Source organism: Tamandua tetradactyla, chromosome 11, assembly GCF_023851605.1.
Source record: "Tamandua tetradactyla isolate mTamTet1 chromosome 11, mTamTet1.pri, whole genome shotgun sequence".
NCBI lineage: Eukaryota > Metazoa > Chordata > Mammalia > Pilosa > Myrmecophagidae > Tamandua > Tamandua tetradactyla.
This window is the reverse complement of record NC_135337.1, coordinates 102,329,179-102,345,018: the sequence shown is the minus strand read 5'-3', so window position 1 is coordinate 102,345,018 and position 15,840 is coordinate 102,329,179. Positions and strand designations below refer to the sequence as shown.

The window sequence follows — 15,840 nt, the reverse complement described above, 5'->3', positions numbered from 1 at the left end:
TTCAGTATTGCTTAGGTTCAACTGAGTTGAATGCTGCTGGTGGTGGTTTTTTTTACTTAATGGCTTTTTATGGAATCTGAAAGTATAGACCAAATATTGTGGATGTAACTTGAAAGCTTGAAAACAATCTCTAAAGACATTCTTTTGAATGGAGCAAATTTTGATTACTCCCTGAGCCAGAAATTACAGAGAATTAGAATAGTAGTAGGAGGAGGTTAATCTTTAACTGTATGCATATGTAAGTATTTCTCATAATTGGCCTTCCTTTGCACCTTTTTCCACATGAGACTTGGAGGCAGGGATATGATTTGTTAGAATCTTTGTTCAGTCATCAGTCTTGTATCTTGAAGAGACACAGACCCAAGCAAAATTAATTAAAAGAAAATTTCCCTAAAGAGGAAAAGGGCTTTTAACAGCCCATGAAGTGAGCATCTGATTCTCTTAAGTTCTTCCAACTTATTGTTTTTGCCAGGAATGTTATTGCTGTTACTGAATTTTCAGTATGTCAGTATGTTTGAGGCTCTACTTGAGGCGAGGAAGTTCTCAAACTTGTTATTATCAAAAAGAATGTTTCATCTTTGTAGGAAACAAAATTGATAGCCATGAGCATAATAGCTTTCAGAGTTCTGAGAATAAACTTTCAGTTCCCCCTCTACAGAGCCACAGCTATTTTATTTTTCCTTTTTCTCCCCTTTTGTAGGTTGTTGGAAAAGACACCAATGTCATGTTGGTGGCTTTGGCAGCAAAGTGTCTTACTGGTCTGGCTGTTGGGCTAAGGAAGAAATTTGGACAATATGCAGGACAGGTAAGTAACATTCCTTTTTATATACAGATCAATAGAATGATGAAGAATGACAGACTAGTCTGCTTTATGCTTTATAAAAACTCTTTGGCATAGATGTTGCTATATTGGGCAAAGTAAGTCTCTCACTAAGTTTATTAATAGTCAGCAAAGCTCTTCACAACACTTCAATAAAGATGTCATTTGTAACTTAATTCATTAGCTTCATGTTTTAGAAAATCAAGCCCTTGGCCTAGAGTACTTAGTTGGATTGATCTGTTTATTTATTTATTCATATCCTGTTTTGTTCTTAAAATGGGATGAAATAAAACATGAAATAACTAGGACAGAGTGAAAATGAGAATAGGAAAGGCAATATAAAACCAGAAGTGAAGCCAGTATGTAAAATGTATTCTATAGTGTTTTCCTGTTTTTACAAAAGAATTTACTTATATGCATGGGTTGTTTTATATATGTATGCTGTTATTGATATACAATTTAATTGATCTGAAAAAAAGTTGATGGGAGATGTTTGTTAAATATACAGTTTTTATTGTATAAGTTTGGTAGCAGTTTTAATGAGATGTTTTCTTTAACTGTGGCATCTGTCGATTGACCTCAAAGTCTGGTCTGAATTACTTACTTTTCAGCATCTTAAAAAGTGACCTTACTGAATTTTAGGGTTCAAATTCCTAATCATTTGACCATTTGATTCCTTAGATTGCCTTATGAGTCTCTTTATAGTCCCAAGTCATATCTCAGTTTTACATTGTGAGGCTCATATCTAGTATCACTATGGAGCTTGCTTACTCATAGCCTTAAAAATAATTTCAGACAACTAAAAAAAAAAACCACAAATGTACTATCAAATAACTAATGACTGGCTTAATGGGAAAATTTTCAAGATCTTTAAAAACCTTAGACATATGAACTGTAAAATGGAGCATGTGTGTGGGTGTTATCAATGTAATAACTACTTTTTGGTCAATTTTGTGTTATTTATTAGAATATTTATACTTTTTTATTAGGAATAACTTTTCAAGCTGGAAAATAATTTTTCAGATGCTTTTTATTTACCAAGTCTTGGTTGGATGATTATGTACCATTTGGTATCTTTCATGTTAATGATTGTTTTATTTTCTTTGCCTTTTTATGAGCTGTCTTCTTGGCATTATTTATAAAAGTGAACTTAAGCTTTATAGACGTTAGAATATTTTGATTTTTCAAGTTTATAAATAACTGTTGTATTGAAAAGACTTCTACTTCTTCATGGAAACTATTTCCTCTGATCTGTACCATTTCTGTGAAATCTTGGTAAAAATTTTTTTAATGCTATAGAGCTTCACTGTCTCTTTTGGATCTAAAAAAAATCTTTAATTTGCCTGCTAACACAGTTGCAGACCTTCAATAAACATTTGAATGAGTGATAATTTGTAAGAAAAAATTAGAATTCCAATATTACTGATCTTAACTTAGATCTTGAATAAAAAGATAATGTTCAGCTCACAAATTGCTGTAATTTTTGGTACTATTTCTGTGTACCTTTAGTGTAGTGAAGATGCAGGAGGCCTCCCAGAAGGTATTTCAGAATCTTGGGTGAAGACAGAGAATTTGTACTCTTACCTGTTATCCTGCCTAAGTCCACCTACTCAAGAATCATTCTGCCTAATAAGAGATGCTACTGGTGGAAATGGGATTTTGCATGTAAGGTGTAGAGGCAGAAAAAAAGTTTGAGAAACACTGCTACAGTGGGATGGAATGGGAATCCTTAATTGTTCCAACATAAGATTCTTCTCCACTTCAAGAAAATGACTTCTTTCTTTTTATGTTTTTTAATTGTGAAATATAACATATAGAGAAAGAAAAAGCAATAATTTTCAAAGTACATTTCAACAAGTAGTTGCAGAACAGATTTCAGAGTTTATGGGTTACCACTCCATGAGAAATGACTTTTTATTCTACTTATTTAGTTGATAGAAGCAAGGTCATTTTTTTATAACAACTTTATTAAGATATAATTTTCATACTATAAAATTCACCCTTTTAAAGTGTATAATTTATTGGTTTTTAGTACATTCTGAATTGTGCAGCCATCACCACTGTTAAGTGTAAAACATTTTTGTCACCCTAAAAAGGAACCCCAAACCCATTAGAAGTCATTCCCCATTCTCCCTTCTTCCTAGACCTTGACATCCACTAATCTAATTTCTGTCTCTTAGGATTTCACATTCTAATAAATGGAATCGTACACTATGTAATTGTTTGTGATTCACTTCTTTAACTCAGCATGATTTCAAGCTTTATCCATGTTGTTGAATGTACTAATATTTATTCCTTTTTATTATGAAAAACATTCTAGCTGTTCACTTTTGTAGGTTGTGCCAACTATTTTGGAGAAATTCAAAGAGAAAAAGCCTCAAGTGGTACAAGCCTTGCAGGAGGCAATTGATGCAATCTTCCTTACTGTAAGTTGGTAGCATGTGTTTTGTGGGTTTTCTCTAAAGTGAAATTTTATCAGTGTAATATTTTGGTTGTTCTGTTATAATTAAAGAAATCTCATTGACCACATTTTTTTCTAAAGACCACACTACAAAACATCAGTGAGGATGTTTTAGTAGTAATGGATAATAAAAACCCAACCATTAAGCAGCAGACATCTCTTTTTATTGCAAGAAGTTTCCACCACTGCACTGCCTCTATGCTGCCAAAGAGATTACTGAAGCCCTTTTGTGCTGCTTTACTTAAGGTATTGACTGTAATCAAAATGGGGGGCTTTTTTTTTTTTTTACATGTTATCAAGGTTTTTCTTTTCCTGGTGAAAATGTATAGTGACTCATTGACTTTGCGATGATAGATTGGGGTCTTTCCAGGTACAAGTTCTCTTTAGCTTTGGAAACTGAAACCAAATTCTGTTTGGTTTCCTTTTCTTAAAGAAAAGCCCAAGTTAACTTTGTGATTTAACTAATTGCTAAACATTTTGTTTCTTACTGGTCCATATACTAGTGTTCAGCTCAATCTAGTCAAACACAGGCATCAAATTTGGGGGATTTGAAGTTCATTTGGGAGTGAGGCATTATAGACAGAGGGTAGAGGGAAAGGAAGCACTTTCTTGCTGAATGGATTACCAGAGCTTTCCTTAACCAAAAGCATTTGGGAAAGAATAACTGTTAACTGCCAGAAGGAAAGCTGTACTTAATTTCAGTGAACTGTAAAAGAAAAATTATTTAACCAACTTCTGTCAGTCTGAATTATAATTTCAAATACCTTGCATTAAGATCATTTTGCTTACTTCTGAACTATAGCACATCACAGATTCAGCTCCTGAGGTCAGAGATGCTGCATTTGAGGCATTGGGTATGGCTTTGAAGGTGGTTGGTGAGAAAGCAATCAACCCATTCTTAGCGGATGTGGATAAACTGAAGCTTGACAAGGTAGGTTAGTAATAGATTACATTGAAATTGATGGCAGTATTGTCTCAATGCATCTGGTGTTGTCTCTTTCCAATTTAAGAGGAACGATGTTCTTATCAGAATTTCTCAATTTCTTGTTACAGTCCACAATAGGAATAAATTTTAAGTCATATCATACATTCACACATGTACACACACAGTTTAAACAAGTCTTGGAGGATGCACTCTGTTATTTTTTGTTTTGGCTGTTCTGTTTCATTAAGAAAACATGCTGATGTCAACTTGTAAATCCATTGATGGTTCAGTCCTGGAGTTTGAAGCATACCTATTGAGGATTTAAATTTCACTCCAAGCTACAATATTGATATTAATAGAAATATCTTTTCAGTTAATACAAAGAAAGCCAAGTGACCAATCTGTGGAAGGTGTGAAAATATTTTCAGATACATTTGTTTCTAAATCTGGAAAATTACCTTTCCAAATATGCCTTCCAACATAAATGCAATCACTGTGCATTTATTGTCATTCTGTTTGTCTAGAAATAAAATGTAACTAATATAATGTATAGGTACTGCCAAGAAACTGAATAACTATAGCATGTTTTTGTTGAAAAGGAAACTCTTTTCTCTGAATTCTCATACAATTGTGGTTTAGAAATGGTGTATTAAATAATAACAGAATGGTTGTATTTCAAGTTTGGGATTTTGATTATGTTCATCTCTATTTCATTCTCCAGATCAAAGAATGTTCAGAAAAAGTAGAACTCATGCATGGTAAGAAAGCTGGACTAGCATCTGATAAAAAGGAATTTAAATCAGCCCCTGGAAGGACTGCTGCTTCAGGAGCTACAGGAGATAAGGAAACAAAGGACAGTTCAGCACACAAACCAGGACCCTTAAAAAAGGCACCTGCTACAAAGGTTAATAGATGACTTGGAAGATATGGTTTAAAAATTAAAATTTAGTAAGGTAGGGTCTGAGCCTTAGATTCATGGTAGTCCTTCGCATATGCCTCGTTTGAGATTTGAATTCATTGTCCACATTCAAAATACAATAGATCATCATTAATGCAAACAAAATATTTCAATAATACATTTGGCTATTTGAAACTTTAATAGAGATTTAAAAAGTAGCAGTGGCATTATAGGAATTCATTTTAAGGGATCAGAAAATATCATTAAATGGTGAACTATAGCCATATCAAAACATTAATAATGTCATATTGGTTACTGTTATAAGGCTGCTGAGTCACAGCACTGATTCTCCTGACCAGTCCAAGTATTGTCACTTTTATACGTGACAGATATGTCATATTTTCGTGACACGTGTCCAGTGGACTCTCTAAGGATAAAAGTTATCTACTGTCTACACAAAAAGTGATTATTTTCTCTCACCCCTGCCCCCTACCCAAACCCTGGCATGGAGTTGGGGAAGGGAACAAATATTTAGTGATACTTACTTTGTGATGTACTTCACTTGCATGATATCATTTAATCCTCATAGTAACCTTTGAGATAGGTGTGTTTTGATTCTTGTTTCCAAAAGTAAATTAAGGCTAAGTGAGTTTAAGTTTCCTACACATTCTCTTACAATTTATTTTTATTGTGCATTTGTTTACTTTGTCTTCCCCCGATATTGTAACCTTAGGAGAGAGATCACGTAACTACTTGATCTCCCATGTATGTAACAGTTTAGGGTATCTCGTAAGGTTGACCATCTATTTATAGAATGAATGGAGTGGCAGAACTGGAGTTTGAACTCAGGTATCTTTAGTACCAGAGTATGCATTTTCTGTTGTATTAAGCTATCTCCACAACACTTCTAATACAGCAAGTCAGCAGCTGTTTTCTACTTGGTCACTCACCTGGGCCCAACATCTTAAGGCCAGGTTTCTTCCTGCAGCCACCTCTTCACTTCCTCTTACCTTTCTGAACCCATCCATGGCCAAACTTAGCTGGCCTTCTCATAGGTTGAGGATTTTTTTTAGGGCAACTTCCTTCTTTTCCCACTTTTAAAACATATATAGGAGATTTGTAATTTGAGGTACCCCTCCATAAAGAGAATGCTATTACAGTGAAAGATTCAGAAGATACAATCTAGATAAAAAGAAAGTATAGAATTTTATACTTTTACTGTTTGAAAACAATAAAATCTCTTTATGTAGTTATCCTGAACCAACAAAATCATTCCACTTATATGAAGTGGCAAGTGTTAGAGGTTGCCATTTGTTTAGAATACTGGCTATACCAGCATTTATTTAGCAATTAAAACTTTGGAATATGTTCTAGATAATGTTGGTTTCAGAACTGATCTGGTTGTTGAAGGCTAATTTAGTCCTCTATCTTTCTATCTCTTCTTTACTGGTTTGGACAAGTTTTTAAATATCCAAATAAGAAGAAGGAATGATATGAACAGTGATGTGTGTTGCCTTACTACTGTTATTGCTATGGGTTATCTGCCTTGTGATATATTGCTGTTTACTAGCATCTTTTCAAAACTAAGTGAAATTAACTTAGATCAAGATATTTAATAGAATATTAACAAATAGAATCCAAGAGTAAATATATGGCCAATTGAAATTTTATTCCAAGTGGTTCAATATTAATATAAAATTTACTAAATTAATAGATCAAATCTGTCATTTCAGATATCTTTAACAGATTATGATAAATTATATCATAATTTATCATTATGATAACACACTTTGATAAAAATTTATAACCACATAGAAATGGACAGATACTTTGACATGATTACATAGCTAGATCTACATACAGTAATAGATATGGCAAACCAAAACCTGCATTATGTCTAATGGTGAAACACTGGAAGCATTCTCGTTAAAATGAGAAATGTGAAAAAATAAGTTTGCTCTTATTATTGCTTAATGTTCTATAAATAGACAAAAAATATAAAAGATATTACTACTAGGAAGGAAATGTGGTCAATAACTTATTGTTACTGTTATCAGTAACAATAATGATAACTTGTAGATGATCTGTTGATACATATTTATAAAATCCAAGCAAGTCATCTGAAAAACTATTAAAACAGTAAAAAGATTGGGTGAAGTAACCATCTCAACATATCCAGAATGCTTACTAAGATTTCTATTTTAATCTTTTTTTCTTTGTAAGCTATATAGTTTTACAGTGACTAATGATATATTCCTATTTATTTGGAACCCCTGTGGTTAAGTATTGAGTAAATGTTATAAATTAGCAACTGTCTGGTAAAATAGGAAAAATTTAATGACATTTAAAGTTTCAATTAAATGATTCGCAAATGAATCTGTAGTGTAGTATAATTCTAGTCAATAATTATTTCATTTATCTCATTAGTTCATTCTGAATCAATTTCTTTTTTTTAGCTATCATGTATACAACTCAACATTTAACATATATAAAACCTCAGCGTTTCCCATCTCAGCCACTCCTAAGCATGTAATTTAGTTGGATTAATCACATTTACAGTGTTGTGCTTCCCTCGTCACAATCCATTACCAGAACTTTTCCACCACCCCAAACAGAAACCATATGGATTGGCTCCCTATTCCCCATTCCCTCTCCCCCACCTCTGGTAACCTGTACTCTACTTTCTGTCTCTCTGTGCTTGCATATTCCAGCTATTTAATATGAATGGAACCATGTAATATCTGTCCCTTTATGATTCAGAGGTTCTTAATGTGAGGTCTTCAGATTCTACCATTGATGCTCTTGAAGGACTTCATCTTTCTGCCCTTGAAACTGCTAAATTCAGTGAACATGAAAAAATATGCATTTTGTGTGAGATCAATTCCTCATTTTAACGAGATTTTCAAGGGGTCTGTGACCCTCCCAAAAAAAAAATTTTAACAACCACTATTCTAAGTCCTTTAAGTGACTTTTTTTTATTTTATTTTTAGGCTGGTGGACCACCTAAGGGGAAGCCAGCTGTACCAGGAGGCACAGGAAGCACTGGAACCAAGAACAAGAAAAGATTAGATACCAAAGAAATCGTGGAGCCTGTGCTCTCGGTCAGTTTTTTGTGAGTCCTGAAACCCATAAAACTGGAAGTTGCGACCTGTGAGAAAATCTGAGTTCTTTCTTTGCTGGCTTCTACAGCTTATAGTAAATCAGTGTCTTTAAGCTTATTGAAACTGTGTCTCGGGCATACCAGACCTCCCCTTTATGGCATTATAATGTAAACTTAATATACTTTAACATGCCTATGGGAGTGTTCTTTTAGTTTTGGCTAGAGTATTTTTACATTCTTGAGATCTATTTCCTTAAGCAGTTCCTCATATTTTACATTTTCATATCTTATAGATTGAAATATGTGAAGAAAAAGCTTCAGCTGTCCTTCCCTCTAACTGTATACAACTTCTAGACAGTAGTAACTGGAAAGAAAGGTTGGCATCTATGGTAGAGTTCCAGAAGGTGAGTGCGCAGGGATGAATTGAGTGTGAAAGAAAATTAGATTTTATAGGAGCAATAAAATTGACAAATGAAGTATTTGTCATAATTGCCATGTTTGATAACCAGTAAACATGTTTCACTGTGTTAACCAAAGATGAGTTTTTTGTTCTTTATAGCCATACAATGGTTATCTTTAACATCTGTAGTCTATGCCTTTTCTAAGTTCATAACATTAGTACTTAAGAAAATGAGGTTCTTATTCTGAATTATCAGGCTTAGATGGATTTTGAAAGTATGGTACTTGTTCATTAAACTTACTAGACAAGCAGAGCTCTCCATTTAAGCTACCCTTTATCCATTTCTTTGTTCCCCTTTTTCCACATAATTCCATGGTAGAGAAGAAAATTATCCCCTGGTATGAGAAAGTCCTTTCAAAATCCAGGGCTGGAAAGAATGCAGCAGTTCTCTCTGGCATGTGCTGTGTGGCTCTCATGAGGACAGATGTGGAGAAACTGAAGGAGCACTGTAACTTGAGGCAGGAGACCTGGTTTCTAGTCTCGTGTCTGCCATTTACATGGTTTAGACCTGAGCTATGTGTCTTTGAAATTTAATGTTTAAGCACTTTTAACCTACCATACTTCACCATGTTTTTAGGAAAATCAAGTAAGACAAAGTATGTATAGGCAGTTTCTACCACACAGTAAGTTAATGACAACTGTTACTATCACATTTTTACATTCCTTAGAAGAAATTGTGAATTCCTCAAATGTCTAAAAAAGAATTCCAGTGATGTGAATTTAACATCCAGGTACCAAACTAAGGCATTATAATAGAAATTATATAAGTTCCATCTAAAAATCCCCCTCAATTCCATTCCCCTCCCTCCTTCAGAGGTAACCATTTACTTTATTTTGGGTTATACCATCCTCTTAATTATAGAATTCTCTCACTACTCTGTTTTATTTTAAGGCTGTTGAGCTAATGGACCGAACTAAAATGCCATGTCAGGCATTAGTGAGGATGCTGGCTAAGAAACCTGGATGGAAAGAAACTAATTTTCAGGTATTTTTCAGTAGGAGTTTTAATATCTGTTAAAAAACAAGTCATTTATTTTACATTATCTAATGAAGTAATAGAGAGGTATAGTTTTTAATGATAGTTGGCATGTGTTTTTTTAAGACACTCAAAGAATGTGTCATCTTTTTTATAAATGAGTGTGGTGTGTGTGTGTTTCAATTTTTATGTATTCAAGGGATAAACAGTGTGAAACCTCTCTTATTCATTTGGGTAAAAAATAAATGCAGTATTTAATCTGCCAGTGAAAAGTTACCATGTAGTTTGTAACATCATTAACTGATGATAGTGCTAAAATGTAGCAATACTAGCTTATTAGTCTGGAAAGTAGTTGAAGAGGGAGGTAAAGGAAAGTTGATACAGAAGGGAAAAAAAAGTTTCCTTCTGTCTTTCTAGATTGCACATAGCCCTCATGAAAGGGTGTTGGATTCTATCACATGCTTTTTTGGGGGAGGCATCTTTTAAAATGATGGTGTGGGTTTTATCCCTTTACTCCATTAGTAAAATATATTGATACATTTTTTAATACTGCATTTCTGAAATAAATCCTACTTTGTCAGGATATGTAATCTGTCTCATACGTTAATGGATGGATTCAGTTTGATAGTGTCTTATTGAGCGATTGTGTGACTGTATTCATAAGGGATATCAGTCTGTAGTTTTCTTGAGATATGACTTTTTGAGTTTGGTAATAGCATAGTATTGGCCTCATAGAATGAGTTGGAAAGTGTTCCTTCCTCTTTTATTTTCTTCAAGAGTTTGTGAAGTATCATTAATTTTTTTTTAAGTTTTAAAATTCTTTAAACCACTGAAGGTGTCTCATTCTGAGCTTTGCATTTTTGTGGGGGTGGGGGGGTAGTTTTTTGAATACTAATTCAATCTCTTCACTTGTTATTGGTCTTTTCAGATTTTCTGTTCTGGACTCAGTTTCGGTACTTTGTGTCGCCCTGGGAATTTGTCCATTTCATCTAGGTTGTTTGGTTAATCAATTTGTTGATAAACAGTTATTCATAGTATTCCCTTACAGTTTTTTTAATATCACTTCTTTCATTCCTGATTTTAGAAATTTAAGTCCTCTCTCTTTGCTTGTTCTATCTAAAAGTTTGCCAATTTTTTGATCCTTTAAAAAAACACAATTGGTTTCATTCTTTTTCTCTAATCTCGATTTCATTTATTTTCATTTTAATCTTTATTATTTCCTTTCTTCTGCTTGTTCTGGGTTTCGTTTGCTCTTTCTCTAATTTCTCAAAGTGGAAAATTAGGTTTTTGGTTTAAGATTCTTTTTTGTTGATCTTCTGCCTTTTTAGTCTGTTACTGGAAGTGCAATATCAGAATCTCCAACTATGATTGTTTTATTACCTGGTTTTTGCCATTGATTCTGACACTTTTGCTTCATTTTGAGGGGGTTCTGTTGTTAGGTGCATTTATGTTTATAATTGACAGTTAGACCCTTTTATCATTATACAAAGGCCTTTATCTCTAGTACAATTTTTGTCTTCAAATGTATTTGTTCTGATATTAGTATAGCCTTTCAGTGCTTTTTGTGGTTATCATTTGTATAGTGTATCTTTTTCAGTTCTTTTATTTTCAGCCTTTTCATGTCTTTGAATCTAAAATGCTTCTTTTGCAGAAAATATATGGTTGTATTATGTTTTGTTATCTTTTCTGCCTATCCTTTTAATTGGGGTGTTTAAAACATTAACATTTAATGTAACTATTGACGAGGTGGAGTTTATGTCTGTTGTTTTGCTATTTGTTTTCTATTTCTTTTGTCTTGTTTATTCCTTGTTTATTGCCTTCTTTTGTGTTATTTTCTAGTGTGTCATTTTAATTCCTTTGTCATTTATGTTACTACATGTGTTTTTATTTTCTTGTTTTCACTGAACATCTCAATTTATAATAATCTAATTTTAGATTAATATAACTTAATTTCGATAGTATAGAAAAACTTTTCTTCAATATGACTTCTTTCTTACCTCCTTTTTTGTTTTGAATGTTGTACAATCATAGAGTTGCAAACAAAAATACCTTTACTAGTACTTTTTCCTGTATTTTTTTATTGACGGAAAGAAAAAAAAATAACACAACATTTAGAAATCATACCATTCTACATATGCACTCAGTAATTCTTAACATCATCACATAGATGCATGATCATCGTTTCTTAGTACATTTGCATTGGTTTAGAGGAACTAGCAACACAACAGAAAAAGATATAAAATGTTAATATAGAGAAAAGAAATAAAAGTAGTAATAATAGTAAAAAAAAAAAAAACCCTATAGCTCAGATGCAGCTTCATTCAGTGTTTTAACATGATTACTTTACAATTAGGTATTATTGTGCTGTCCATTTTTGAGTGTTTGTATCTAGTCCTGTTGCACAGTCTGTATCCCTTCAGCTTCAATTACCCATTATCTTACCCTGTTTCTAACTACTGCTGGACTCTGTTACCAATGACATATTTCAAGTTTATTCTCGAATGTCCGTTCACATCAGTGGGACCATACAGTATTTGTCCTTTAGTTTTTGGCTGGACTCACTCAGCATAATATTCTCCTTTACTAGTACTTTTTAAAGCTACTCTAATTGATAAGTGGTAACAAAGGATAAAAATTTTGCTTCTTTGTTTAAAATTCTGATTTTAGTTTGGTTGTGTTTGCAGTAGTCTCTAACTGTTGTATCTTCAGGCTACTATAGAAATAAGTAGAAAGGTAGATGTCTTTGGCTTACTCATAAGTTTATGATGCATCCGTTTATCAGGTGATGCAGATGAAGCTCCACATAGTTGCTGTGATTGCCCAGAAGGGAAACTTTTCCAAAACCTCAGCTCAGATTGTACTAGATGGCCTAGTAGATAAGATTGGAGATGTGAAGTGTGGGAACAATGCAAAAGAAGCTATGACAGCCATAGCTGAAGCATGTATGTTGCCGTGGACAGCTGAACAGGTTGGTGATAAAGACCTTTCTTTCTCCAAGTTTCCTCATTGTCTCTCAAATTGTATTTTCAGGCTTACTGATCAAAGTTTAGTTTTTGTCTTCTGCAGTAAAACCCTTTTGATACTGCATTTTTTAACTTTAATAACAAACTATTGCCTGATAATTAAAACTTACCTTGATCAAAAGTAAGCTAAAACTGCCTTTTTTAATAGACTAAAACAGTATAATATAGATCACTAATAAAGCTGTAACAGCCCAGATTGCTATTTTTTTGTTTTAAAATAACTTTATTGAGGTGTCTTCACACATCATACAGTCCATCCAAAGTATACAATCAGTGGCTCACAATATCATCACATAGTTGTATATTTGTCATCATGATCATTTTTAGAATATTTGCATTACTCTTAACAAAGACATAAAAAGAAAAACGCATATATCTCATATTCCTTACCACTCTTCCTCACTGACTTCTAGCATTGCAGTTTACCAATTTTTTTACCCCTTATCCCCCACTATTATTTATTTACTTTTTGTCCTTATTTTTTTACTCATCTGTCCATATACTGAACAAAGGGAACATTAGACACATTATCACAATCACACAGTCACATTATAAAAGCTATATAGTTATCCAGTCATCTTCAAGAATCAAAGCTACTGCAATACAGTTCAACAGTTTCAGGTACTTCCCTCTACTCCAATACAACATAAATTAAAAAGGGATATCTATATAATGCTTAAGAATAACCTCCAGGATAACCTCTCAACTCTGTCTGAAATCTCTGTCACTGAAACTTTATTTTGTTTCATTTCCCTCTTCCCTTTTCGGTCAAGAAGGCTTTATCAATCCCATGATGTCAGGTCCCAGCTCATCTCTGAAAATCATGTTCCATGTACCCAGGGAAATGTAGACCCCTGGGAATCACATCCCACATGGGGGGAAGGCAGTGAGCTCACCTGCCAAGTTGGCTTAGAGAGAGGCCACATCTGAGTGACAAAAAGAGGTTCTCTGGGGTTGACTCCGAGACATCATTATGAGTAGGCTTAGCTTCTCCTTTCAGAAATAAGTTTCCTTGGGTTGAGCCCCAAAATTGAGGGCTCAGCCTGTTGAATTAGCTGTCTCCATAGCTTTCAAGAATATCAGGAATTCCCCAAATGGGAAATTTTAATACTTTGTCCTCTCTCCCTAGTCCTCAAATGAGACTTTGAAAATACTTTTTTATTCTCTGCCTAAATTACTCTGGGATATATCGAGGCATCACACTAACCTGGGCAAACCAAAAAGATCTCACTTCCTATTCAAGATTAATGTATAAGAACACATATAATTATGGTGTTCAAATAAACTGACCACACAAGTTAAATTAGATAATGGACTGCTGAAAATGTAGATTGTGCATGAAATAAACATCTCTTCCTTTGGTCTCACATAAAAATTGAAGTTTTAAAGTATAGATGATAGCATCCTTTACCCTGTATTCTGATTTACCTTAGTCCTATCCAGACCAGCTTCATTCTGAAGACATACTGTTTTTAATGCTGTTGTTACTTAATCTCATTTTCTTGTATAGGTCAAATATTTTATTCCTAAAGCATTTTCTGCATTTGTTTTAGCATTATAAAAATGATTTGCCTTATTGTTATGCTATATTTCAATGAGAAAAGTGAGAGAAATCCTAAATCTTCATCCCTCCCCCCGTTTCAGGTTATGTCAAAGGCTTTCTCACAGAAGAATACCAAGAATCAGTCAGAAACTCTGAATTGGCTATCAAATGCAATAAAAGAATTTGGATTTTCTGGGTAAGTCAGTGAAATCAAGTAAAATATAAATGTTTTCCCAGTTGCTAACTGGTTATTATAGCATTTGTCATAACTATCTCTCCTTGTTTTTTGAGAAACCAGAGTTAGATTATCTAATTTAGATAAAACAAAAGTACCTTGGATCTCAAGTCTAGTCTTTTCTTGTTTGATATTTACTTAAAGAATTCTCTAAGTTATTTTTCCTGAAACGTTAATAGATAACCAACAGAAAAGCCAGTTCCAGTGATTTCTAGTTCAATACGTTTGGAAATTGCTATATATCTTTGAGTTTAGAGACCACAGTACACATTGGTAAATTAAAAGATCTGAGAAATCCTGAAATACATTCATTTGACTTTGTTTAGCCACTCTTTCCCAAATTATTTTCATATAGAACACATTTGTTTTTTTGTTTATTTATTTGACATGGGCAGGCTCCAGGAATCAAACCCAGGTCTCTGGCATTGCAGACGTTTTTTGTTTTGTTTTGTTTTTTTAAGAAATTGTAGGGAGGTCACTTCATGCAAGGCACTTTTCTAAACAATTTACAAATAATTCATTTGATTTAACCCTCATAACAGCCATGTGTGGTAATGTTATCCTTGTCTTATCGGTAAAGAAACTAAAAGACACCGAAAGCTTGTGTTCTGCTTTCTGTTAGGAAAGCAGTCAGGAAGTGGCAAATCAAAGATTTGAATCCAAACGTTTTGGTTCCAAGAGAGAGTAATATTAACCACTACACTGTTGCCTTCTTCTGTGGCATGCTGTTTATCATAGCACACCTCTTAATATCCTGCAAGACTGTCTTCTGAGTTCTACCAGTTGAAGAAATATTAGGAGCTCTCATTCAACTAATGCAAGAAATTGTTTGTTCTCTCAGTACTCTGGGGTTCTGCCATAGTTGATGGTATTGATATAATCCCTTTTAATTGTACAGTCTTTGATGTCAAACTAACCTTTTAACATGACATAAAAGTCAGGTAGCTTCCTCCTGTCTTATTCATCCATGACGTTTCATTTGTTTATTCCTTTAATGACTACTTATTGAACACCTCTAATGTTCTGTCTTTTGTTCTGGCCTCTGGGAATATATCATGGAAAAAATTCCTGCCTTCATGGAGTTTATATTTGAATAAGATGTAGACAGTAAGCAGTAGAAATATATCAAAAACTATAGGAACGTAAAGTAAAATAGAATAAGAGGTTGAGTGGTGTTGTCCTGGAGTGGTTGGGATGGTGGCATTTTCTGTAGGTTAATCACAGTCCTTCCTGAAAAGAAACAACATTTGAGCAGAGACCTATAGAATGTAAAGAAGTGAGCTATGAAAATCTGGGAGAATAGCATTCTAGATCAAGGGAACAGCAAGTGCAAAAGCCCCGAGGTAGGATCACAAATAATGTATTCAAAATTACTAAAGAGACCAAAATAACTGGAGTG

General features: G+C 33.6%; 1 protein-coding gene and 1 long non-coding RNA gene across 8 annotated transcripts in view; one reads left to right on the top strand and one right to left on the bottom strand.

Annotated features, from left to right (window-relative positions):
- LOC143650892 (cytoskeleton-associated protein 5-like) overlaps positions 1-15,840 on the top strand; it is a 105,933-nt gene that overhangs the window by 66,971 nt on the left and 23,122 nt on the right. For 5 of the 6 annotated variants that reach the window (XM_077122203.1, XM_077122202.1, XM_077122201.1 and 2 more), the window contains exons 9-18: positions 701-805; positions 3,157-3,246; positions 3,363-3,527; positions 4,084-4,212; positions 4,928-5,110; positions 8,095-8,205; positions 8,498-8,608; positions 9,557-9,649; positions 12,423-12,608; positions 14,308-14,402. In XM_077122203.1, the coding sequence (XP_076978318.1) occupies positions 701-805; positions 3,157-3,246; positions 3,363-3,527; positions 4,084-4,212; positions 4,928-5,110; positions 8,095-8,205; positions 8,498-8,608; positions 9,557-9,649; positions 12,423-12,608; positions 14,308-14,402 (1,268 nt within the window). The remainder of the gene's footprint in view (positions 1-700; positions 806-3,156; positions 3,247-3,362; positions 3,528-4,083; positions 4,213-4,927; positions 5,111-8,094; positions 8,206-8,497; positions 8,609-9,556; positions 9,650-12,422; positions 12,609-14,307; positions 14,403-15,840) is intronic. The other variant, XM_077122204.1, reaches the window with a different exon arrangement.
- LOC143650894 (uncharacterized) lies at positions 3,776-8,623 on the bottom strand. Of its 2 annotated transcripts, XR_013159755.1 has the most exons (4): positions 7,765-7,794; positions 6,055-6,286; positions 5,650-5,721; positions 3,776-4,516 (listed from the first exon to the last, which is right to left on the bottom strand). It is a non-coding gene; the product is annotated as an uncharacterized LOC143650894 (long non-coding RNA). The 2 variants fall into 2 exon arrangements; XR_013159756.1 differs by lacking the exon at positions 6,055-6,286 and having other exon boundaries at positions 7,765-8,623.